Source organism: Larimichthys crocea, chromosome X (assembly GCF_000972845.2).
Source record: "Larimichthys crocea isolate SSNF chromosome X, L_crocea_2.0, whole genome shotgun sequence".
In the NCBI taxonomy this organism is placed as follows: domain Eukaryota; kingdom Metazoa; phylum Chordata; class Actinopteri; family Sciaenidae; genus Larimichthys; species Larimichthys crocea.
The window spans coordinates 8990354-9017001 of NC_040020.1; the positions used below are offsets into that span (position 1 = coordinate 8990354).

Sequence of the window (26648 nt, forward strand, 5' to 3'; positions counted from 1 at the left end):
ATCGAATAAAAACTCACAAAAATTGACCTGCATGTTGGCAAACAAACAGCATCATGACGGCTCATACATACTGAGAAACAAACGAGAGGTGAACTCACCTGCTACTTTTCCGAGGCAGAGGTAAATCCTTCTGGGGAGGAAGAGAAGGAGAAAGAGAGAGAGCAGACAGATGAGCTAACACATCAACACATCTGTGGGAAATATAATAAGAGACGTGATGAAACATAATGATACTTTAATGCCTAAAACGAAACAGACTTTCTGATTACCTAATGAACAGAAAATGTAAGAAATTAATAACACAATTTATTCACTGCTGTTCTCTATGAACCTCTTCACTGTTTCCTGTGTTTAAATGTAATTCACTCAAGGTCAAACAGCCCTCGTGTCTGTTTGTACGCAGCATACATGCATTTCTTGAGTCGTTACATAAAAAACGTATTTAAGAAGTAAAATATTTTATTTCAAATGTTCGAACAGATCATCAGGTGCAACGGTTCCAGATCTTTCTTTGCTTCTTTATATTGACGTGTGGCTCGTTGGTCTAGGGGTATGATTCTCGCTTCGGGTGCGAGAGGTCCCGGGTTCAAATCCCGGACGAGCCCTTTGAGTATGAGATCAATTTAGTCTGTCAATCAAATTAAATTAAAACACAGTCAAGGAAAGATACAAATCCTTCTGTGGCTCGGGAGGTGGAGCGGGTCGTCCACTAATGAGATGATCTGCAGTTCGATCCTGACTGTCGAAGTGCAAGATACTGAGCTCCTGAAGACCTTAAATGACAAAATTCTTGAATAATAACTGCTGTGATGTTTGTTGGACCCAAGCAGCAACATTGCAACACTGCAGTTCCTCTAACGTCCACTTGAGGCTGGCTCCAGAAGTGAGTCAGTCTCCATAAGTCCCCATGTCCAAATGTCCAACTTCACAGCAGAAATAAACATGTTTACAGCCTGGTACAAAAAACTGTTTTGGTCTCTGTAGCTAATTTCCCCGTTCATGACAACTGTACTGAGGGTGAATTTATATACAACTCACCTGTTCACATTATATTAAGGCTTAAAACAGAAAATAGGAAGTTAGTTGCAGCTTGAATTTAACGGTTCAAATATTAGTGTTGAACTGCAATCACACACAAAGCTGCTGTGTTAAAGGTGAGATCAATGAAACCTTCTAAGAAAAAGGAGAGTGAAGAAATCCCTGATGGACACCGTGGTTTATAAAATATAACACCGTGTTCCAACTGATGTCAAATATTCTGTTAATAAAATGATTCAACCAGTCGTGTAGGATGAAATTAATCTATAGTCAGTTTTGTGATTTCTCTGTTAATGCCTCGTGTAAGTGGAAAGCAGTTTTGAAAGCTGATCTCTCCCCTAAGTGCTCGGAGACTTCAGAGCTTCACCAGGCTGAGTGGAGCCAAAGTCAATTTTAAAAATGCTGCTGCTATATTTATGACATTGGGACAACATCAGCAAAGACTCTGATGTGATTAAGATCTGCCGGGATGAATCCGTGCGCGGCTTGTTGCCCGTCTATTCCCAATTTGATCGGCTTAGGTAAAGATCAGGTTACCGTCAATTTCTATTGTCGGCCTGCACCTCGCTGCTTATCAAGCTATTTTCCACGCTTCGGTGGCTCAGCTAAAAAAGATATTTATCATTTGTTTCTGAAGGCTTAGCGACAGAGCCGTGCTGGAGAAAGGAATCCAAGCGACAAATCACGACGTGAAAACAAATATAACCGTGAGAGGAAAATAAAGAGAGTGCGGTTGGGTTTCCAGATTTTATGTTAGATGAGGGCAGTGCTGAGATTTCTCTCTCTCTCACACACACACACACACACACACACACACACACACAGCCTCTTTGTCTTTGTACGAGTAAACAAGCATTACAAAACCCAAACAATGACGGGCTGACGAAACATGACATGACAGCTGGAGCTCTCGTCTCCAAACAATCTCGAGAAACAGGCTTACCGAACCCAAACCGGCTCGATTTGCTTTGCAGCGCTGCGAGACTTTAATAATCCGACTTAATATAAAAACTACAGGGAGCCAGCGAGCGGCGGAAACCCTGCCAGGCTGCAGAGACGCATTGTAATAAGTTAGAACCTGTTTTCAAAAGGCAAGTTGAAGAAATCATAATTATCCCTCCTGGGGACTGAACAAGTGCAGCAGTTGTGCAGTAATCACATGAATATAAAAAGTTGTACGGACGGCTGTATTTAAAGAATAGTGTCACATTTTAGGAAATATAATCACATGAGATATTCACCTCATGTCGGGGTGTCAGGTAAGGAGCTTCTTCTACTTCCAAGACTGGAAGTAGAAGGAAAGCGGAAGCCTAAATATTCCCAGTAGCACCTCAGATGAACACACTTTATGAAGCGTAACGTGATCATTTTGGTTATATTGTGTGTTTTTCAGTCTTTCTCTATACTAAGCTGATTGTTTGTTCATATCAAAGCAACATAAACTAACAGATTTTAAATCACGTTGATGCTACACTGACTTGTAATCAGGTGAACGGTGTCTCTGTCATTCGTACACATTGTAATAGTAAATTCAATCAACCACTACAGACGTACAACACCCCCACCCTTCTTAAGACAAGATACCAGGTCCTTTTGTCTTTGTAATGTAATAGTAAATTCAATCAACGGACAAAAGGGTGTGGAAACACGTCTCCTGCAGCAGACAAAGAGGACTGTCCCTCAGGTATAAATATCTAGGTGTCCCCATGCTCGGGGTCTTTTCTTCATCTTTGACCGCTCGCGTGTTGAATTGACCTTTTCTTTGCAAAGAAAATAAAAACCTTGTCGGCCGGCAGAAGTCTCTATTTCATTCTTCACCAGCAGCAGAGAAATTTTCCTTCCTGTAGCTGCTGTTAGCTGCTGTTAGCACAGTTTGGGCTGCCCGCACTGTGACATCAGAGCACCGGGGGAGTGTTAGTGTTTGTACCACGGGCGTTTTGGACCAAGACAGGGGGGAGACGGGCCGGAAATTAGGCAATGTAACCGGGCTCAGCAGCCTCTACGGACATAATGGCAGAGGAGAAGAGAGTGAAGAGGACGCTGACGGAGGAAGCTAAGAAGAGAAAAGGAGAGAGTGAGCGAGCAAGAAGCCGCCGGACAAGAGTAAATGTGGGACTGACTTTTAGTGGTTGGTGAGAGCTTGGTGAAATAAAAGGCTGAAAGACAGACGCCGAGCTGGACTTGATGATTGGCTGGTAGCAAAGTTGTCGACTAGTAATCAGAACAAATACTCGAGTACATATTTTTATATACTGTCACCATGTTGCTTTAAACAGAGACGTCCATGTATTAAAACTCACTACGCACTGCACGATGTCGGCCTGGCAGCATCTCTCCATTCAGAGGACAGTGATTACTTTTTCTTCAATGGGAGTGACATCACCCATCACGGCGAGCTCTTTCTGGGACAGCTAATGAGTTACATCATGAAGAGGAAGTGAGCTCGACCAGGGTGACTCAGAGCGAGGCGCCCCAGGAGTCTCGTATACGTGTCCGTGTGTAGGGGGGTGAAAGGGGGTGGCTAATGGATAAAAAACCCAACACCTGCTCCCACTCCACCGTCTCAGTCCAACGGACAGATACTGTACGCTGTTGTTGCCACGTTACTGATCGCTGCAGCATTTCTGACCATGACAGCTGAACTGAAAATACACACAGATGTTTTTACATCAGGAAGGATATTTAAGTTATTGTAGTACAAATGGAACATTTCAACCACTAACTGGCACAATTTGGTAATTTCTAGTGATGGATAATCTCGCTATAGAAAGAGGTCGTTATGTGTTTGTACCTGAACAAAAGTCTGGGCCCAGAAAGAAGAGACTATGATGCACAACGCTGCAGAATAACAGATCTGTAACACATTTATGTAGCTTCTGTGCAGTGAAATAGTGCCGCCCCACAAGTCTGATTCACGTCCCTCACGACATTTATGAAGGACGATTTTTGGACTTTCAATCATCAATAAAAATAAAAAAAGTGCAATCTTGCAATAAATCTGTGAACACATCCCCGACGGTTTTATTTAGCGAAGCATTGCTGCCAAATATTTGGAGAGGCACCTGGCTGCAGACCTCCACTGTCACGCACCTCCACTGTCAGGCCCGGAAGTGATGACGTTTTTTGGGGGGTGGGGAGGTGGAGAGGACATTTTGAGAAGGTAATTTTCATTTTCAGATGAAAATGATTTTCAGATGCCTCACTGAGCAGGTTGGTCCGTTGCTGCGTTACGTTAACGCGTCCGCCATATTGGTTCGGGCAGATCTGCCCGTAAACTAATAACAGGAAATGGACTGAACTTCATAAAGCGCCTTTCTACAAAGTTCTTTAAGTTAATGTCTCTTATACACCCATTCACACACACACTAATATATCTGGGAAACAAACAGGCACCAAAAACAACGTATGTAACTTTTAAAGTGATGATTATAAATGTTTACTCCTTATGTAAGCACCAAACCAACGTATGTCTTTTTCTAATGCTGAGTGTTTACAGCTACTAATGTGTGTAACACTGTTACTGTGATGATAAATATTGAAATATTTATATTTAACATTTAATCTGTGTCTATAATAACCAGATCCCGAAATAGTTTACTATAAAAACAATATATACAATAGACCGGGAATTGAAAGATTTTATGTCATTGTTTACTAATTAATTCATTTGTGCGGAAAACAATTCAACCGGAAGTGCATTCACAAATTCACGATTTTATTTTGAAATGTGTCCCTTGCATTTCCGGGCCTGACAGTGGAGGTGCGTGACAGTGGAGGTCTGCAGCCAGCATCTCTTGAATATTTGTTCTAACTTTTCACATTTGTGGTCAGTTTGAGCTGTAAGGAGAGAACGCTCGTCTCTTTTTAACATGTTTCAATCCTAAAAGTAAACTGCGTAATCACAGAAATTATGTTTACGTTTATATATTTTATCAACTTATTTATACTTGATACTATATTTATCTAAAGATGCAGTCTTGGTGACATGTAGAAGACAAAGTGAAGCTGGTCATAACAGTAATCACAGGCCTGAATAATTATGACATGTGATGCGATTGCAATAACGTCTTGTCCTATTGTGTCCTCACACTTCAGCCACACACTCACATGATACACATAAATCCACGACACTAACAACACAACGCGTCGATATCCGCCTGTGAGGAAACAGGTGGCGACAGTGGAAAGGTGTGATAACTACCCCCCAACACACACACACACACACAAACACACACACACACACACTTCTGGTGTTTTTCTTTCTTGCTGCATTTCAGGGATGCAAAACGGAATAATTGGATCTCAAAGCGACACTAAATCTGTGTTTTTGCACACACTCTTTGCACATTTAATCCACCGTGCAACAAATCATTTACATTCTTCTCAGCTGCTGCGATTTGTTATGGAAAAGGCGACATTTAAGACAAGTGTCTCTGTCAGACGAGTGCTGTGTCACAGTTACTGCCATGTTTTCTTCTTTTTTCATTTTACTCAAGGACAAACTCGAAAGCCGACTGGAAACCAAAGAAAAGAAAAACCGGAATACAAAGAAAGAAAAAAGAATTTGCTGCTGCTCTGGAGCGATTCCTGCTGCCACGACCGGGAGGGAAAATGTCACCCGGTGTACTCTTCACTTTAATAGTGTCAGTTCACTGGACAATACACCGAGGGTCAAAGTAATTGACTCACACTCTTGTCCTACATTTCTTGTTTCAAACTTCATGGAGTGCTATTCTTTGTCCGAGGGATTCAGTCGGACTCTAGCTATTGTGCTTCACAGGCGTCTGGGCATGATAATTCAAGCTCAAGTTAAAGTAGTTCAAAATATTTGAAGCTATTCCCAAATATATTCTGTCCCAGATCTGTTGCTTTGATGTACTCTTTGCACCCTGGGTGGAAAACCTAAAATAATCCTGACACGAGAAGGACGTGGCGATGCGGAACAAAGCAGTGGGCATGGCAGTGAGTGACAGGACTTGGCAAACAGAGCTGGATCTTCTGCAGTGATCACACTCTTATCCCTTGTGCTTAGCATATTGGAAATGGGCACGCTGCCCAGAACAAAATATTGGACAAATTGTAGTAGTGTGTGTGTGTGTGTGTGTGTGTGTGTGTGTGTGTGTGTACTCCATACTCCTACAACAGAGAGGGGTGAGACACGTCATGTGACTTGTGTTTGTTTGTGTGTGAGCGTATGAGCATATGGGTTAAGTGTAAGTACGCTGCTACAAACACCTACAAGCGCTCGGGGCGGCGGGATCATCGTCGACTCATCTCGATGACACACACACACACACACGCTCTCCTAAAATACAGTCAGAGAGCCACAGATCATCGTAGGTGATCTACTATCATTTACTGTGTTTGTCATGAAGCAGCATCAGGACCTGTTGTAGTTCAAAAAGATGGACAACACGACAAAGCGCCTCAATCGCCCCGAGGTCGCTGTCTGCAGTGTTAAAGCCCGCCCCTCCCTCCATGGCAACAGATGGGACATGGGACAAACCAAAACATTAAAGTACACGTCAGATTTCAACGTTTCAGATGTGCACATTTAATACAAGATATAAACAGTCATGTATGAATACTACAACAAAAGCCAGAGGTCTTTTGATGCAAGTCCAACATTTCATGTGCAGTAGAATAAGCAGGAGAATAACGTGTGTGTGTGTGTTGGTGGAAGAAAAATACAAATCACTCTGGACAAAAACATCTGCTAAATTAATGTACTGCAGTGTAATGTCATTTATTTCCCGTGTAATGACGGTGACAACTCCCCGTGCCAAATGTTATGCCCTGAAAATGCTTTGCCAGGTTTGCTGCCAAAAGTGAGAGAAGTGAGATGAGAAATGAGGAGACGTGGACAAGAAAGATGGGCAGATGAAGCAGGTGATGCAGGTGAAGGAGAACTGAGAGGTAAATAATGAACGATACGGTTATTGCGGAGAGAAGAGAAAGACTTTGTGGCTCAGGGACGACAGCAGGAAAAATCAATCAGGGTAACTAGTGGCTGCAGGTGTCTCGGTGTCCTCTGGAGAAGAACGCCAAATGAGTTTAGACTGAAGTGATAAAGCGAGTGAAGGAAGTCAACGAGGGCGACATTTTGGGGTCATTAAGCAATCTTCGTTCCACGTGGTTAAGTTCAGCAAAGATCGCGGTAACGGTTAAAATAAACCAAAGTTGAGTATAAGAAACAGAAGTTTTTGATCCGTCCCGACCTCGTCGCCTTGTAACATCGCCTGACTCCCTCGTCTGTTTCCGTCATGATTACTGCAGCCTCCCGACAGCTTTGTCACTCGAACGTGAACATGTGTCTGCCTCAAAGATCGATGCTATCGTTCTTCACAGAGGACAGTCTCTTCCTCTCTGTGCCTCAGTGTGTTCGCAGCTCTTTATGAACTGAATTTAAGACTTCGTCAAGAAAACGTCAACACAGTGTCGGTATCGGTCAGTGTCAATCAGGTTTGTGGACATTCAGATTCTTTTAGTTTAATTTTTAGTCAAATATTGCCTGATTTAAAATTCATTTTACAATATATAACTGGACTAAGTGTCAGTCTGGTTTGTGCTGAGACAATGAACGGATGCATTTAATAGGTTTGACAGTTTTTGATTGTTCTCATCATATTTGAAACTTGGGTTGGGAGATACGATGTAGAGCTGAAACGAGTCGTCCATTAATCAATTTGGCAAAATAAAAAAAAATCTGTGACTTTTTTGAGAATTCTTTAACTGTTTAAATAGTTTTTTAAGCAAAAATGGTGAAAAAATTGACTTATCGTCACAGTCTAAACAAAAACATGTGATTTTTTATTTTCATTTTTGATGCTGTGACACTTTTTATCTAAGAGGAGGGAGGGGTATTATTATATATATTATATCCAGGTATATTTAGGTAAGATTTATTTTGTAGAATACCTTATTTTGATGTATTTCGTTGCTTCATTTAGAACAGGAACTACATAATATGTCACATCTTGCCCGTAACGTAAGTGATGGATAAGACTGGTGGAGTCTAAGAGGCTCAGCAGGTGACTGACTCCACAGTCACGTCCGACGCGTTTTGTGGTGTTTATTAAAAGAATTAAAAAATAATTTAACTTAGCATAACGTAACGAAACTAGACGAGAAGGTCAACACAACATATTCGAGCCTAACTCACCCCGAACAGGTAAAATAAGGTGAATCATCAGCGTCACCTGCGTCAATTATCTGAAATCAGAGTGATCCAAAGAACACGTGCTGTCTTAACAAATAAACACATGCTATATATATATATATATATAATATAATTATATCTATATATAATATATATATATATATATGCTCCTGCAATAGTGAAGTGATGTATATCGTCTGTTGTCAGTGTTCAGTTGTCCCACAGTGGAAGCTGTCCTCGTTAACCTAGAGCCTGAGACTAATTGAATTCAGTGACAGTCGTGTTTATAGGTAACAGCATCGCTCAGTCTCAGGCTCAGTGTCCTCACTGCATCTGTATGAAACACAAACACGCCATACATAAACACACACTCCTCCCTCTTCCTCCCTCCTTTGTCTCTCTGGTGTGAAAGTAGATCCAGGCAGTAAAGGGATCCACATATTGTAATGGCCTTTTAAATGGGGTCTACTGTAGCCCACAGCTGCTGCCTGCCTCAGGTCTACGCCGCCCCCCCTCCTCCTCCTCTTGGCCTCCAGGCCTTTCAGCCCGTCCTGCTGCCGGTGGTTGGTCTTCCTCCCTGAGGGCACACAGGGCTGTTAGGCCACCATTAGTCCTGCTAATGGGCCTGACAACTGCGCCACATCCTCAGCATTTAGACCTCCTCTGTCTGAGATATGGATATCGACCACTTCAATGGAAATGGAGAGTAAGGGCAGGGGGTGGGAGAGGATTTGATATGTACATACAGGCATGAATGTCATGCACAAACACACACGCGCACATTAACGTGCACTCTGACTAATATCAAAAGTTTGACTCATCCGTGAGTGAGTGTGTAGGTGTATGTGTGTGTTTCTGCAATACATTAAAACCTTTATGTTCACGTCTAATTGTCTGCCGCCGCCGCCCCGCCGGGCTGCACCTGCTCACTGCGTTTGTATCCGGCTACAATCAACTTCTGAGAAAATGTTTCAATCTGAGCTCGGCGGAGTGACTGAACGTCTTCTGACACACAAACGTTCAATTCGGCTCAGAGCTGGATTTCTTCGTTTTACCGATAAAAGAAATCTTCTGTGTATCTGTGCCTGATATGAGCAATAACTCACGAGTAAGAGTTCAGCTCCTGCACACAGAACACGTTCGTATGGACTCACAGGAGCTTATTTATAGTCGGGCTGAAACAATTAGTTGTTACGGTGATTTATGCCAGCGGAGGCAGAAAATATTCAGATGTGAAGATCTGTTGCTCTTCTTTGCCTCTGAGGCTCTCAGGACTTTTGATGTTTGTTTTTTTTACATTTCATAGAATTGTAACTAATCAATCAACATAAAAACTGACATCGGTAAAAATCTGAGAAATCTACTGGTTCCAGTTTATCGGATGTAAATAATTTTTGCTGCTTTTCTGAGACCAGCAAGTTTTGGACTGGTGGTGAAACAAAAACAAGCAGTTTGAATATTTAAATTATGCAATCTTAGAGGAACAGTGTGTAGCTTCACGTTCTCTTTAGCATGAAAGAAGATAAATAGTTGCTGCCTAATTTTTTTAAATTTATATTCTGGCAATCAAATGTTGGCGCTAATGCTCCTCCTGGTTGCAAAATATTGGGTCCAAGACTCCAATGAAGACAACAACACACTGCTGAAATTAGCAGACTACGCCAGGAAGTACATGGTGTACTATATAGAAGTGTACTAATGGAAGTATTAGGTATTTGAAATGAGAGACATGGCGGTCCAACACGGCGGACTCATTGGTGGATGATGTCTGCAGATACCAAAGGTTCATTCTAAGGTAACAGATACATAAAGATTCTTATTTATACACTAATAAAAACATATTATAATCCATCTCTGTCGTATTTGGTCAATAGAACCACATAAATCAGACACACTGGACCCTTAATCCAGCAAATAATCAGCAGACTAATCAATATCAAAGTAATCATTAGTTGGAGAAGAATACTAGAATCACTGTAGCTCTCTCTGCTCTTCGAACGGCCCCACAAAGGCATCGATTCTCAAAAGCCTCGATCTGAATGTCACTAAGACACAGCTGAGAGGGAATCTTCAACAAACAGTTCACCAACGGTACGACTGTACGGTACGGGGAGCAGATAGTCTTCGAATGAAACGCTCATTTATCATAACATCTTTAATTTAGTGTCCTCTTTAATCCGCCAGGCCTGGCACCAGGAATCCAGCACCTGTAAGAGCAGGAAAACCTGGCAGCGATGCCGCCATGTTCTACCAACTGAACAGGAAATCGTCCAATTCCGCTCGTCTATATTTTTTATAAAAGATGAGCTGATCATCTAGAGCGTAATATCTTGGCGCGGCGTGCAGCGGGGTACATTTACTGTGAATTAATTCAGGAGGAAGCGAAGAAGGACCGGCAGATAATGACCCTGTGTTAAAGCCAGCTTTGCCTGCCTCGATGGATTACTTTCACACAAGCAACCACACCGCGGAGGAAAGCCTCGAAGGAAGCTTTTACTGTACCAGCGCCTTCCGTAATGTACAAGATGAAGGCTAAGTGAAGAGCCTACATTACGCAAATGCAGTAGAATAATGTACTTCACGTACTCTTCATCATGAGACGTATACACGTTATTATGACTCTTAAACAATAAGAACAGGTCGAGTATCTTTCCCTTCAGTATCTCTGGGTGTATTACGCCATTGTGCACAATGACAAAGTTTCTGCTGACAGTATAAAGGTGACGTCACGTTTTGAAGCTTAATGTTGGTTCCACCTCTGGATCATCGGAGGAGCCTGGTTGCTCAAACAAGCCACCTGTAACATCACCCACCTGTCAGTCAAAGCGTCCACGCTCTTAATCCTGCATAACTTTAAGCCTTAATATAATGTGAACAGGTGAGTTGTATATAAATTCACCCTCAGTACAGTTGTCATGAACGGGGAAATTAGCTACAGAGACCAAAACTGTTTTTTGTACCAGGCTGTAAACATGTTTATTTCTGCTGTGAAACATGGGGACTTATGGAGACTGACTCACTTCTGGAGTCAGCCTCAAGTGGACGACAGAGGAACTGCAGTTTTTTTGGCACTCCGTTATACAGCCACGCCTGTTTCTCACTTGTTTTTACACTATTACATAACATGTTACACATGTACCCGTTTATAAACCCTGACGTCTTTCATAGCACATCAGATGTGTTTAAAGGAACCATGTTTACATTATAAATGAACTCATAAATGCTGATTGTCTATTATTAATCTTATATTGATGATGTTTTTATGTATTGTTGTTGTTTTATGTGGAGTATTTATTGTATTGTTGTTGTTTGTTTTCTACCTGCCGACAACAGATGCAAATTAGCTGTTAGTTGTGAAAAATAAAATAAATGTATTTACATCCCTGACATCCAGCGGTGCTCTTATTTTGAAATTGACTGTACAGTATTCATCCAGTGATGATGATGATGCACATAAAGGTGATATATATATATAAAGTTCTCACCTGCAGCCTCCGTCTTCGGATGATCCCAGAATCATCCATGGCGCGTGTCCTGTGTTCACACCTGTCAGAGGAGTCTCGTGGCTCTTTTTCCAGGTGATGATGATGGAGGTGGAGGAGGTGGAGGAGGGAGGAGGAGGAGGAGGTGGGGGCCGAGAACAAGCCCCACTCTCGCGTGGCTTCAAGCGAGCCAATTCACCTCTAAACCGAAACACTGGGAGCTGCTTTTGGCATCATTCAGCAGCGAGGAGCGCGTAAATATCCGCCGATGATCTCCGGACCGCTCGGTGCTTTCACAGCCAGTGTGGTGTGTGCGGTCATACGCGGTGTCTACTGGTGCAAACACACATCCACCCTAAAAAAAACTCCACTATCCGATAGGAGCGAAGAGTTAAAAAAGTGCCCGACCCCAGCCGACATCCCCTCCTGACTGCCTGGGCTGCTTTGTGGTGGAAGAGGCGCGATGCTGCGCGGTGAAGTCCAGCCGGGAGCAGCCCGGACTGTCAGCCCGATGAAGGTTATCACACCGGGGGTTAGATGAAGACAACAAGTTCGCACACATCTTCAGCCCGAACACACGCTGCGAGCTGCTGTCATCCTTCTGTCGGTGCGCGGACACACGACATGCCGCGACATGTCACAGGAGTCCACGATCAGACACGGTGTGTGCGCCGTGCAGGCAGCAGTGCGTGCGTGCACGCTGGCTTCAGTGCATGCATGCTGCACACCGCCACGCAAATGTGGGTTGCGTGACACATCCACGCGCTGTCAGAGCAAAATGATGATTGAATGATTCAGAGATGTGTCCTTTCCTTCCAGGTAGAAGATGCGTTCACTGTCTCCTTCTCCTGCTGCTGCTGCTGTAACGTCGCTCTTCTCCAGGAAAATGATCCGTGGTTGCTTCACAAGCTTCGCTCCATCCTCAGAGCTCCCACCACCCACTTCCTACAACCGAACCATGTTTAACCCTTCATCCACCGGAGAGCTCTTCAGAGCTGTGAAGGTGTTTTATCTGGAAGAATTCAAAAACTGGAAACTATTTAATATTTGTATATGAATCAATAATGAAAATAACTGTTAGTTGCAGATCTAATATGATTTATAACCATTTATAGCCAACATGAAGAGCTGCAGTTCCTCTCACGTCCACTTGAGGCTGGCTCCAGAAGTGAGTCAGTCTCCATAAGTCCCCATGTCCAAATGTCCAACTTCACAGCAGAAATAAACATGTTTACAGCCTGGTACAAAAAACAGTTTTGGTCTCTGTAGCTAATTTCCCCGTTCATGACAACTGTACTGAGGGTGAATTTATATACAACTCACCTGTTCACATTATATTAAGGCTTAAAGTTATGCAGGATTAAGAGCGTGGACGCTTTGATTGACAGGTGGGTGTGGTTACAGATGGATTGTTTCTTTATTCTTTATTTACACACACGCACGACATATTGACATCCAGTAATTGTCATTATTTAAACTTAAAAGAAAAGATTATATACCTGTGTGGGAATCAGGTCTAAAGCTTATTAAGGGAGCCTGTGCACATGCAGAACAAAACAATACACTACATAAAACATTAGACGACAGACAACATGGTCCCCATACATACTAACAGTAGCTTCATCAGAGGTTGCAGCTTTCTATTTGAGAATTAATCAGTTTAATTTTCAGCTTTTCCTTGACGGTGGAGATGGATTTCACCATTTTTAAACTCGAGCTCGTTCCGGATCTGCGGTCCCCTGCATGCGATAGACAAGCTGACAAGCTTTGACCAACCAGGCGTCATTCAGCCCGCCTCAGGTCCACCGATGATCCACATCTGTATCAGCTGAGAGCCGGCGGAGGCAGGACTGCCGAGATGGAGACAACAAGAGCTCTTCATGAACCTGTGGGTGGCGTCACGGATACGACGTCCATGTCGTCAGCTGTGCCGTTTACATGGTGGTGTTGAGTATCTCCGGTTAGATCCAGTTTCTTCCTGACCTCATCACCAAGGCCTGGGGCCTCTCTGAATAGGAAACTGTTTGAGCGATGAAGTAATACCTGCAGGTTGAAACTCTCCACGGCGTTGAATAATCCTGGTACCCAACCTGACCTTGGCAGAGTGTTTGCACAGAGTTACTCAGTTACTTCGAAGTCACGGAGCACTTTGTTTTGTCAAGACGTGTCCGTGCTGTCCATGCGCCCGGCACACGTTAACGGACGTTGTCTGACTAAATTAACAGTCAGCGCAGCCCGCCGTCATGCTTCCATTGCTATTCCGATGAAAAATGCCATCAAGCATGATGCATTATTCAACAATCACACCTGCCACACATGGGATTCACTGCCACATAACATTTCACAGCTCCTCACCCTTCAGTTACTTGCATACCTGATCCAAATGTTAATGAATGAACGCTGGCATGGACACACATTCCCACCATGGTGATTTTAAAGAGAAAGATCTTAAGCTGTGTTGACATATTAACTGGAACTGCAGGTCTCATGTTCATACTGAGTGAACCGTGCTGTCCCCTCTGAGTGAACCGACAGATGTAGACGTGTTGTCAATGAAAATGTAGTAATCACTGATCACACCGTTTGTCGGGATGATGCGTCGCTGTTAAACATTCCCACAAGAAGGAGAAAAACGAGAAATGTTGGTCAAAGGTGACCGGCAGGACGATCAATGTGAAGAGAGAAAAACACACAAGAGGCCCCGGCAGCTGGTCTGGCTCCGGCTCCAGGACCGGGAGACAAGAGGAAGACTTAGTGGCTTTTAGCATCGCTGGCCTTAATGTGGCCTTAATGTTCCCTCGTCTCTCTCTCTCTCCGAGCAGACGGGGCTGGCAGGCTTTAGTCCCTCTCACCCAGTGATTTACTGCTGACAGATCACTCAGAGTTCAACCATAGCAGCCCGCCGCTTCCTCCGCAACCACCGCTTCAAGTCTCTCGCTCTCAACCATGTCACATATGGACCAGAACTCCCTCGGCTGTTTTAGATTTTCAAAATAAAAGTTCTTTAGATGACTGATGTTGATAACAGTCCAAATCCCAACTGTTGTAGCACTCAAGATCAGTCTTGGTCTTGAGACCGGGCCACCTTTTAAAGGCCTCTGATTTATTTCAAGACTGGTTAAGACTGTGTGGACATCAACTCCTAAATTACAAAGAGTTCATCTGCAAAACAGCATCTTAAAGAACACTAGCTACCTGGTGTCTGGTCTTGGTCTTGACTTGGTCTCGGTTTTATTTGGTCTTGACTACAACACTGCCAAATCCTCTAAAACATTAAATATATCATCATATATGATGACAAAAGGCTTCAAATGCTCATTTAATATATTATATTATATATTATATATGATGATGGTGATGTGAAGTAGCTGCAGACTCATTTTAGGTCCATCTAGAAGTTCATTAGTTTCAGCCTTTCCTTTATAAAAACTTTTATCTCAGCTGTTTTAGGCTTCTGGAATAAAACCAGACAGTCAGGAATTATTTCCATGTGGCAGAGCTTAAAAAACACATTAAAAACACGTGTGGGGGGTCACCGGATGCATTTTTGGTAGCTTAATATGTAAGCTGAGTGAGAGATCTCTGTGTTTTGGTAAGGGAGTACACATTACAGATGATACTGAGCCGGCTTCTCCATTGGCGTCTGTATTTACATAAAATCCCCATTGTTTGTTTGCAAAGGAAGGGAACCCAAAAGAAACACGTCTAGCTCCTAGTATGAGTCAGTCTCCCAAAACTCTGGATCCTACATTTTCCATGATGCAACTCCGCTCCGTCTTTTCATTAGACCCTCACGGCCTCCTCAACGCCCACTCAAACTTCATCTGAAATATTTTACACCTCAAGCCAAAGCTGAGATAACAACAAAGTTACGTGCTTTGTTAAACTTTGCTGCTGCGGCACACGTTATAAATCTGTTTTTAAAAAGACTGCACAGTCTTCCTCCAGACAAATAAACTGTGTAAAACCAAAGAGAGTGCCACACTTAAGCCATGAGGAATTGTTATAAGACTATATGTGTTTTGTGGAGATTATCATTTATTTAGTGTTGGATACATTTAAATCTATAAATTATGTATCCATGCCAGCATGCTTCGATTATTTTTTTTTACAACACATCCTATTAGTATCAGTGCTAATGGTTGACGTCCACCCTGCCTGTAAAGTGCTGGGGAACTCTGAGCAGGATCATGGTGAACGTGTTCGTGATAAACAAGCTCGTCCTGATCTAAAGAAAGCATCCGAATGAACTGGAGCCACGGCTAAATGTGCATCGGTGTCAGCAGGTGAGAAATGATGTTTCACGGAGTGACCCAGTTACCAGCTTGTCTGACTTCTCTAGCACATTTAGCCTATGCTGCTTTCCTTATTAATATTAAATAATTAATGAAGGCACATGAATTTTACATCTTTTTTTTTTGTTCATTAGGTGCTGTGAGGTTTTTTATCTGGGGAGGGGAGGAGGAGGAGGCGGCGGCGGCGTAAAGACATTTTTCCGACTGCTGCTCCATGCAAAAGCTCTCAAAGATGACGTCACCCTGTTTGAGAGGAAGAGGACGCTCCCCCGGGGGAGGGATGGAGGGAGGGAGGTCACATGGGGTCATCTCTCTGCAGCCAAAAGCTTGGCAGGGCTGCGATTTTGGAATATGCCAGACGACGCTTCTGTGATCCCGTTTCCCACCACGTCAGCTCACATCTCTTCATGGACTGCAAGTGCCTCCCTTTGTAGCACATCTGCTCAGTGTGTGTGTGTGTGTGTGTGTGTGTGTGTTTATATGTAGGCTAAAGGAGTCAGCGTTCCCTCCACAGACTCAAACTGTAACATGCAGACATTGTTTTAAGTGGAATGCTCCCCGCTTATGATCATTAATCGACCGCTGTGTGTGTGTGTTATAAAAATCAGGGTTACACTGCTATTTAGATGTTTTTAACTTATATAATGTTTGTTCCTATTTATTACAAGTCTTGAAGATAATTGGCATGCAGCAGCTCTGTCTCTCAGAGATCTTTGACAGACGAGTCCTTCAGAAGGCTCGGTCCATCCATCAACACCCATTGTTGCAGGAATTTATTTCTCTGCCGTCTGGACGGAGATACAGGCTACCTAGGGCACGAACAAACAGGTACAAATTCTCCTTTGTTCCTCGTGCAATCAATGCAATTAATTTGCACAACTCTTAAATTGCACTGTTTTTGTGGTATTTGTCTGTTTATTTTTTTATCTTTTATAGACTTTTTGCCTTCTGTTACTCATATTCTAACTTCATTTAGGATTGTTTAAATCAAGTTTTTGGTTGCTTTACTTTGCTTCATTGTTTTATGTCACTGTTTGTCTATTTATTTCTTGTTATGTATGTTCCATTGCCACTGCAAATCAAATTTCCCCTGGAGGGACAATAAAGCTCTGAACTGAACTGAACTGAACTGAACTGAACTTCCCTTTGTTGATGTTTTCCTGAGACTGGCAGGGGAAGGTAAAGTTCAGGTAAATGTATGAATAGAGGGATTCCAGAACAGAATGAACCAGGGACAGGTCAGAGAGGAGACATCTAGATTGGGGACATACTGGCTACTCATTAGGGGATATGTTGAAGAGCTGTTTAGATACTATATATGCAAATTGTCTGTTAACAACTTACAGGGGTTGACACAGCCCATTTTTAGGAAAATGTATAAGAACCAACTGTCAGAGCTCCTCAGGGAGCCTTTTCTCTGTAACCCCTTTAGTGTGTTGCACTGTGAAACGCTCCTCTTGTACAAGAACAATAAATTCAACTTAAACTTTGATGCTTTGAATCCGATCCTCTTCATTTAAGGGTTTTTCTTTAAAATTCCCGTAACAGTGTGTGTGTGTGTGCAGATGGTTTGAGGACAAACAGGGACTATAAAAAATATGTAAATATTTATTTGTGCAAGTATTGTTTTGTTTTCTCTGACGGATTTTATTATGACATGACATGTGTAAAGGTCCAGTGTGTAACGTTTAAGAAGATCAAAATATGATAACTATGTTTTTATTTGTACAGTACCAGTCAAAGGTTTGGACACACCTCATTTAATGTTTTGTCTTTATTTTAAGTTATGTCTTCATTGTAGATTAACACTGAAAGACCTCAAAACTATGAAATATCATGTGGAATTATGTGGTAAACAAAGAGAAATGTGTTTCATATTTTAGATTCTTCAAAGTAGCCAGCAGGCGTGATTTAGTCTTGAAAGTGTTCCCATATATGCTGAACACTTGTTGGCTACTTTTCCTTCCCTCTACAGTCAAAACCCCCAAAAAATATATTGTCACACTCGCTCAAACCAGATGTGATGGCATGGTCCCTGTAGAATAGTGTGGTCGCCTTCCTGGTCAAATGTAGCTTGAATTTTGAATAAATCATCAACAAAGCACATTTTGCTTTTTTAACACATAATTCTGTGTGTGTTATTTTATAGTTCTGATGTCTTCAGTGTTAATCAAACAAAAATAAAGAAAACTTTAATTCAATGAGGAGGTGTATCCAAACCTTTGACTGGTACTGTATATATTAACCTGAAAATAAGAACCATTATGTTATGTTAGACTTTTGCACAGGTAGCGGGTCCTCTAACGTGAAGTCCCCCGAGTTTCACAGCCACTTTTTGTTTACCCTACATGCTTGGAATGGGAGGGTGAGGTGAGCGGTATTCATCTGGTTGCAATCTGCAACTTTTCACCACTAGATGGCGCTAAATCCAACACACTGTACCTTTCATTTAAGAGTGAGTTTGGAGGTTTGACCATACATGACCATGTGATCCAATACAACAACTGTGGCATGAATTAACTTGGACTCAGGTAATTATTACACTTTGTGTTTATTATTGAGGTCTGAGTTAACTCTCTGAGGAGTGTACTACTTCATTTGTTGTATTGGATCACATTGGTTTGTGCAAGTGTACCTAATGGCAGCGTATATGTATGTACTGTATGTGTTGTATGACTTTTGTGCAAGTAGTTTGTCAGTATGTACAATGCTGATTGGAAAATAAGAAAAAAAACAAAAAAGTTTACCAGTTTGAACGTCACATATTTTGTCTTTGGACTGTATTCAGTTGAATATGAGTCAAACTTGGAATCACGGTTGTAGTATGTCAGAGAGGTGTTGGTTTAATTGTGAGGTTATTTGGGGGCCATAGCTAACAGTTATTTTCTTTACTGAGTAACTGGTTCACTTAATAAATAAATAGCTTGGCGTATCAAAAGTCACGAAACAGAGAGAGATGTACTTCCCTATGATTACTTTTGTCTTCTTCAAATGGTTGTTAAAAGCAAAGATGAATAATTTTCAATCACAGCAAAAGAAAACCAAAAAAAATTCACACTTGAGACACTGGAACAAGTGAAATGTTGCAGTTTTAAACTATTCAAACAATGAATCAGTTGTTTTAGACTGAATAAAAATGTTCTGTTAATTGACTAATCTAGTCACAGGAAAAACTCAAAATCAAAGTAGCTTTGCCAGCATCAAAGTCAGAGTTTAAAAAGTTCAATTTCAGAACCAATGGAATAATCGATGAAGTTACTAATACTTTAAGCCCTCCGTCATGTAATGTGATTATAAGTAGTCTACTCAGCTGAACACAGCGTCAGACACGAAACATCGCAGACGCATTACAACATAATTCACTCCAAATGTTCTTCAGGCTGCGTCTGCTAACTCATTTATTATGTCTGCGCCCCCAAAGTGCATTTTTAATAATCTAACGCGGCGTCACGCGGCAGATCCTCACAAAGCGATCATGTCGAGATATTCAAACAGAAGCAGTGCTTCTAATTTATGATTTGAACGAAGCTCTCAGGTTGAGCCGTGGCCTTTTTGGGAGCTCTCACTTTGTCTCTTGTTGCTGTGACAGTTCATATACAGGTAAACGCTAATTACCTCTCCTACAGCTCACTAGCTGCTGCTAATTGGCATTAAGCCTTAATATGACCTGACTCTGCTGCAGTGTTTGCATTTGTGATTGTGTTAAGAGGAGCCGTGTTTGATGTTGTGTACATTGCCGTGTACTTCTTTCAGACAAAGGCAGTCGCCACCATTCACACTCCATAAACTCCTTACAGCACACATGATGACTTGTCGAGGAAGGTAAAGCACACTGAGATATACAAGGTTCTGTACAATAATAACTGCTAAAGCCTTCTCAGGTACAATATTTAGAAAATTATACATGAGGCAACAACAATTTACTTCATCTCGATTCCTTTTATCCCCAAACTCCCGACTTGCGTCTCCCTTTTTATCCTCCTCATCTCCCACATTTATGCATTCACTCCATTCTTCCTTCTCCCGCAAATCTGCTCCCATAAAAACCTCCTGACACCTCCTTTTCTCCTCCCCCCGGCTCCCTACCTTCTTCTCATTTCTAGCCCCGTCTGTGCACAGAAGTGGGTCACGCAGACTACGGCTGTGCTAAAAGCCTCGTCTGGAGAAGCGGAGCTCCTCTAAATAAAACACTATATGATCGTCGGTCTCTGGGGTGCCTCATCATCATACACAGAGAAATCTAACACGAGCTGGAGAGATGAGGGGAAGGCGTTCAAGAGGGAAGAGATAATGTATGCGCAGCTTGATTGGATTAAGTGGGTTTCTGGCCTTGTTGACTCGGTAAAGACAGAAAGCAGCTTCCTCTTGCATGTTTTATATATATATATATAGAGATATATAAATATATATATATGATATATTATACATCGAAGCTTTTAATCACAACAAATGTTCCGATGGAAGTTCCACAAACGATCTGCATGTTGTGTACTTTTGACCACATGAAACTTAAAGAGCGTGGCGGCGTGCACGCCGTGAAGCACCGGTGGCCGTGAAATCTGTTCTGTGACCAGCAGTTGGTTTCAGTTGAACGGTCTGTTGCTATAGCAACGCCCACTGGCACAGTCCCGCGGCTGGCAGTTTAACCGACAGTTACATCCACAATTTTTTTTTACCAGATCCGTGACCGTGCAGAATATTGGCGAGCGTCTCTTATCTGCTTCTCAAATTCCCTCATTGGATCATTATCTGTAGGTACTGCTCCTGTTGTTTGGGGCTAATGTGCTGCAATTACAACAATCTAGATAACAGTTAAATGAATGTTGTACAGTTCCAGTCAACCCCCTACACCAGGGGTGTCCAAACTGTTCCACAAAGGGGCCGTGTGGCTGCAGGTTTTAGTTCCAACCAACCAAGAGCACACAGTTTGACCAATCAACTCTCTGAAGACTGAGATCAGTTGATTAAATGAATCAAGTCTGGTGTGCTGCTGTTTGGTTGGAAGGAAAACCTGCAGCCACACCGGCCCTTCGTGGACCAGTTTGACACCCCTGCCCTACACCATCACACCTGGGAACCTGTTACGGCCACCGCCATTTCACCCTGGCATATATTTGTGTGTAGTCTTTTTGTCCCATATGAAAATACAGGTGTGTGGTTGCCGGTTCACGGTTGGCCCCAACTGGAGGTCAACATCGGCACATGTCTGTGAGCTGTGCAGGGCCGGGATTGGCGCAGCATCCTTCCCGAAGGCCCAATAACGCAGCATCACGGGTATTCAAACCGGAGCCGCCAGAGCATCGCTACGGCGTGTTTTGTATTGTGCGGTGTGAGCTCGCCTCGTTCTGATCGTATCTGAGTCGTGTTTCGAAACTGTGGAGGCTGCTGAGGAGTATTTCTGGGACTGGGCAGGGTTTAGTTTAGTTTATGGTTTACTGATTACACGTGAGAATACTTTTGTTAGACTCATTAGTTCAGGGGTGCTGTTTTCATGTGTATTTTGTTATTAAGTATTAGATCTAGCTAGTGAGGTTTTTGTTATAATATAATATAGGCTCTGTTCAGTTCTCCTTTTGTTATATTGGTTTGTTCTTTTAAAACAGCACTCGTGCGCCCTTTGTTCCCTTTTGCCTCACACCTCCTTTTGTTAAAACAACTTGAACTTTCATTCAATAAATACCTTTGTTTATTAACCACAACATCTTGGTTTTATGTTACTGCGTCATACCCCTATATCTGGTCGTAACAAACCAGACATGTAGATACCACCCGTTTACCTTCTCTGCATCTCGCAAGACGTGGTTGGTATTTTAAAATCTCAAATTTAACTCATCAGTCTGTCCAGTTCTTGTGTTTCTTAGCCAGAGCAGTTCTATTCTTGCTGTTGGTCGTCCTCAGTCGTGGTTTTCGTTGCAGTAATTCAACCATGAACGCCTGAATTGCCTTCTTCATGCTTCAATGTGGGAACCACACATGCAGATACCATCCGTTCACCTTCTCTGGACTTATCAGACAAAAGGACAAAAGGATTCCTTGTCTTCTCTTCTTCTTCTTCTTGGTTTCCCTCAGTTGTGGCTTCTTCTTTGCAGCAGTTTGACCATGAAGGTCTGATTCATGCAGTCCCCATCCAAACACTTGCTAATGTGTTACTAATACAACATTCTAGGTAACTGTTGAATGGCTGTGTTGGGCTAACGTTGTAAAGTCCAAAGTCACCTTGTCCAAGCACCACTTCCTCCTCCACACTTCAGGGTGGGAACCACACATGCAGATACCATCCTGTTCACCTTCTCCAGAAATCTCAAATTGGACTTATCAGACAAAAGTATGGCGTCCACTCCTTCTGTTTCTTGGCCCAAACACTTGATGTTGAGATGTGCTTGCTACTTCTAGAAGATAGATTCAAATCACTTCGAAGATCGTCCGTCCATGTTCACTTATTCAGTGAAGTAGTTTGACATCTACTGCAAACATTCCCTGGCAAAGTGTCCTAATAGCTTTAGGTGATCCCTTGACTTTCCTCTAGCACCACCAGCAGGTTCTGTCTACACTCTTAGTGCTCTAACTCTTGTTGATGGTATCTTTTCTGCATTTTCTCAATTTTGTGTGAGTACCATCAGTGAATTTGTTGTTTTCACAACAAAAACTGCTCAGATCTCCGACCTTTACTGGAAGTGTGTTTAGCTTTCAGCTGGTTTGTAAGTCTGTGCAGTTTTTAGTTAAATTATTATTATTGGATGTTGAATCTACAAAATTTCACACTACAGGAAACAGTTTAACTTTATATAAGTGCATTTTGCTGCTATTGTTCTGGACCTCTAATCTTATAACATCCATATGTGACGCTAGCTGTGGTGGCAGGTTGTATTGCTGCATCTAAAATTGAATACAGAAGAAATACAAGCACCGACAGGCAGTAACACAGAAAAGACGTAATGCTGTGAAATTCTGTTTATTGCTGAGTGACGCCTTCCCAGCTGAGGTGCAGATCCAGTTACTTTCACATCACTTTTCATGTGGCATGCCAGCACCTGCTACTTCTACTTTAGTCGGCTGTGTTGCATGTGACTTTGATGCAGCTGCTGAACGCTGCAAATCTAAATCTGACTTTACCCGTGACAAAGAAAAAGAGAGAAAGAGCTCTTCAAAATAATAAAATAAATAAGAGTTAAGTTAATATTTGCTCTGCTGCAACCTTTAGGTCTTTCACTCTGTGCTGACATTTTTGATCAGACTTCATTTTGAGGCAATAGGGACACCATGTGGAAAGCATATGCTATTCCAATTAAAATGAGCCACCATATGTTGGACGGGCCAAGAGGAGAAATGTCAGGGCACCTGAGGGAGCCTGACGAAGATAACTTAATCTGAGGGCCAGGTACAGCAGCGCCTGTGGAGACCAGTTCACACCGCCGATCCGCAGATAAGTCACAGCTTTAGAACAGAAGGCGTGGGAATACACACATATGCGAAACATATGCGAGTGTAATAATTATTAAAATACTGAACGATCTTTAAATCTGCACCTGGGAAGATAAGAAGTGTGAAATAGCAAGCGGAAATTTTTTGCAGTTTAATGAAGAAATCCTCAAAAGGTCACGAACACAGATGATGACATTTACAAAATACATTTGGCCATCTGACACGTTTGCAGATCGTCTGTGATTTTCCACTGAACGCAACATAATCAGTGACATTATCTTGAAGTTCATTAGATCCCGTGCTGCACAATAAACAGTTTACGACTCTGCAACACATTTACAAAGTTAGGGAGTTCTTAATATAGTCACATCAGAACAAAGAACCAGTCGAAGCGTCGAATCACCGCCGCCACACATTCGTTCATAAAAGCTTTCTGTGTCAGTAGAGGAAAAATCCAATTAGCACAATTAAAGAGATGCCGTGAAAAGAAACCGGGACTACGTGTAACGACCTCAGGGGATTAGAGACCTGCTGACCCCTCGTGACCCAGGTCATGCTGAGGAGGTGCTGCCCAAAAGTCACTGCTGACAATACGAACAGATGTTTTCTCAAAGTTTAAGATAAGATGATAAAATTCACTTATCACAGCAGCTCGTATAGACAACTGAAGGATCTGTGGTAGAGCTCCTTCTTACGTGGTGGGAGTGGCAGTCTGTTGCTGAAGGAGATGTTTAAGGCCTCCTCAGTCTCATGCAGGAGGTGAGAGGAGTTCATGATGGAGGTCAGCTTTGCTCACATCCTCCTCTCCCTTACTTTCTCTGTGGAGTCTAAGCGGGCTGTCCAGGACAGAGCTGGACCTCTCGACCAGTTTCAGTGTTTTTCCATCCCTCTCCGTGACATAATGGTTTGTGATGAAGGTGCAACTTATAATTTTATTCATTTTTAATCAATCTGTCAATTATTTTTCAAATAAACGCTCATTTGTTTAGGCTATAAAATGGTGAATCCAAAGGTTATTCTATCCACAGCGATACGAGCAAACTGTCACGTTTGAGAAGCTTGAACTGCAGCATGTTTTGTATAACAAACAGCTTAAAACGATTAATCCATTTTCATAATTGCTGCTGATTCATTTCCTGACGACGTATTTTCACATCTAACATGAGGAATGTCATCCAGCGTCCACCTCCCTCTAAACATCGTTGAACATACCGCCGTGTTTGCCATACATAACGCTGTAATATAATCGAGTCTTTAATGAAAAACCAGAGACATCAACGAGGAGAAGAAGAAGTTATTTTCATGCTGTTTCCTAATCAAATGTTCTCAGCCTGCATCTTTGATTGACCTCGTTCTCGGCCTCTCTCCACAGCTTTAATCTCTCGTCTCATCTACGGGAACAAACAGTACGTGAAGAATACAGTATAGACTATCCGGTCTTGGACGGGAGTCTGCGGTGACTCATTCTGGCAGCTCGTCTGGTATCAATTATAGCTCGTAATCAATGGAAAAACAAGCGAGCTGCCAAATATTAGCAGGTTCTAATTCGCTTCACCTCGTGTGCACCTCGGTTCTGAGTTTCTGCTCAAACTGAGATTTTTCTTTTGGTTTTATCACGTTGGATGTGATAAATATTTATAGAAAGCATATCAGAGGAGTAAAGAGGAGCTTTCCTTCCAGCTGTGATGAAGAGAAACAGCTTTGACTCATGAAGGCGTGCGGAAAGTTCCCTCATGACTGACTCGCCTGCCGTACAGTGTCATCGTTAGCCCTTTCCTAATTACATGTTTACACATGATTGTTTGCTTCAACTCCATTCACGACGCAACAATGTCAGGGTGATCTAATAGCCTTAAAGAAAGCAGTCTTAGGCTGAAATAGATCACCGCTATAGTCCTCTTCTGGCACGGGTGACTATTTTTAATCCCACTGACGCAGTAGATGACCGGGCCTCTTAGAGGGATTAGACCAGAACCCCGGGGAGATTATAAAACAGACAGAAGACACAAAAGATCAACCTGCAACCTGTTGCTCGGGACGCAAACATCCACACTGCTCCTGCCGAGGTTGAAGAAGACCCAAACCTCTAACCAAGACCGAGACCAGCTTGTGGACGTCCATACGTCTAAACCATGGAGTCTATGGCCCAGACGATGTCCGCCAACGCGGCCTTCGACAGAGATTCTTTCCCCAGGAGAGCCCTGAGAGCGACGCCCAGAGGAGCTTCGTCTCACTTCGTGGGGAGCTCGATCGTGATCCTGTCCTCGTTCGCGGTCTCCAGTTTAGCCATGAACTGTGGGAAGAGGATCCAGGAGTCCAGAAAAAATATGAACTAGCGGCGACGGACAGACGGATATGCCTTTATTGTTTAGTCTACCTTCGTTAAATCAATTAAATGTTTATTTTTCTGATGATGTGAACACCCCACTCTTAGCCTTTTGTGTTCCCGTGGGCAAAATGTGACGTCTGAAGAAGAAGATGAAGCTCTCGGTGGACGTGAGACGGATCAACAACAGGAAAAGACTGCGAGCGATCGAAGGATGGGACGCTGAACATGTTCTGCTGGGTTAATACGGATTTGAAAGAGGGGAACAGTATGCAGTAATACCTTCATACCTCATCCTTTTTACCTCATGCTTGTAGTGAGTAAAACTGAAGATGATTAGTTCAAAGTGTCTTCAGATATTTTCAATGTGTGGAGGATTTAGTGGCATCTAGCGGTGTAGTTGTGCTCCGTGGAAGAGGTAATGCAACGTCTGTAGATTATTTTTAGTCAATTAAACACAAATAAAAACACATTAACGCATATTACATTCCATTTATGCCATAATCTGTAAAGAGAGCGCCTAAATTTGACACACTGGACCTTTAAAATGATTCTAATTGTTAAATCAGTCTTTGATTTTTGTGTTTTATTTAAGCTTCGCTCTCGTGTGGCCGTTTGTTTTCTCCCTTTTGTAGAGAAACATGTTTGTATTCCTTATTTTGGTACAGTACATGCACCAAACCGGAGAGACACACACAGTCCTGTCAGCCTAAACAATGATTTCAGTGTACGTGGCACGAGCTGTGCTGTGTTGTTTTCATATTGTGTTGGATATTCTGTTTTCGTCCACGTCAGCGTGTGTTCCGTCACGTCGGCAGCAGAGGGCAGTGTCGTCATTAAAGACGGAGACACTTTCCAACAGTGTGTGTGTGTGTTTGCTTCTTTTACAAGTGTGGTGTGGAATTTTAAAACAAATGAAGCCAAAC

At 42.5% G+C, this 26648-nt stretch overlaps 1 protein-coding gene and 1 non-coding gene across 3 annotated transcripts in view; one reads left to right on the forward strand and one right to left on the reverse strand.

Annotated features, from left to right (window-relative positions):
- Window positions 1-12538, reverse strand: part of mast1a (microtubule associated serine/threonine kinase 1a) — a 78118-nt gene extending 65580 nt beyond the window's left edge. The window contains exons 1-2 of one of the 2 annotated variants that reach the window (XM_027283340.1): window positions 11683-12538; window positions 99-130 (exon numbers count right to left, since the gene is read on the reverse strand). In XM_027283340.1, the coding sequence (XP_027139141.1) occupies window positions 99-130; window positions 11683-11721 (71 nt within the window). In that variant the 5' untranslated portion in view covers window positions 11722-12538. The remainder of the gene's footprint in view (window positions 1-98; window positions 131-11682) is intronic. The other variant, XM_027283341.1, reaches the window with a different exon arrangement.
- trnap-cgg (transfer RNA proline (anticodon CGG)) lies at window positions 534-605 on the forward strand. The gene has a single exon. It is a non-coding gene; the product is annotated as a tRNA-Pro (tRNA).
- Window positions 12539-26648: the final 14110 nt, after the last annotated feature.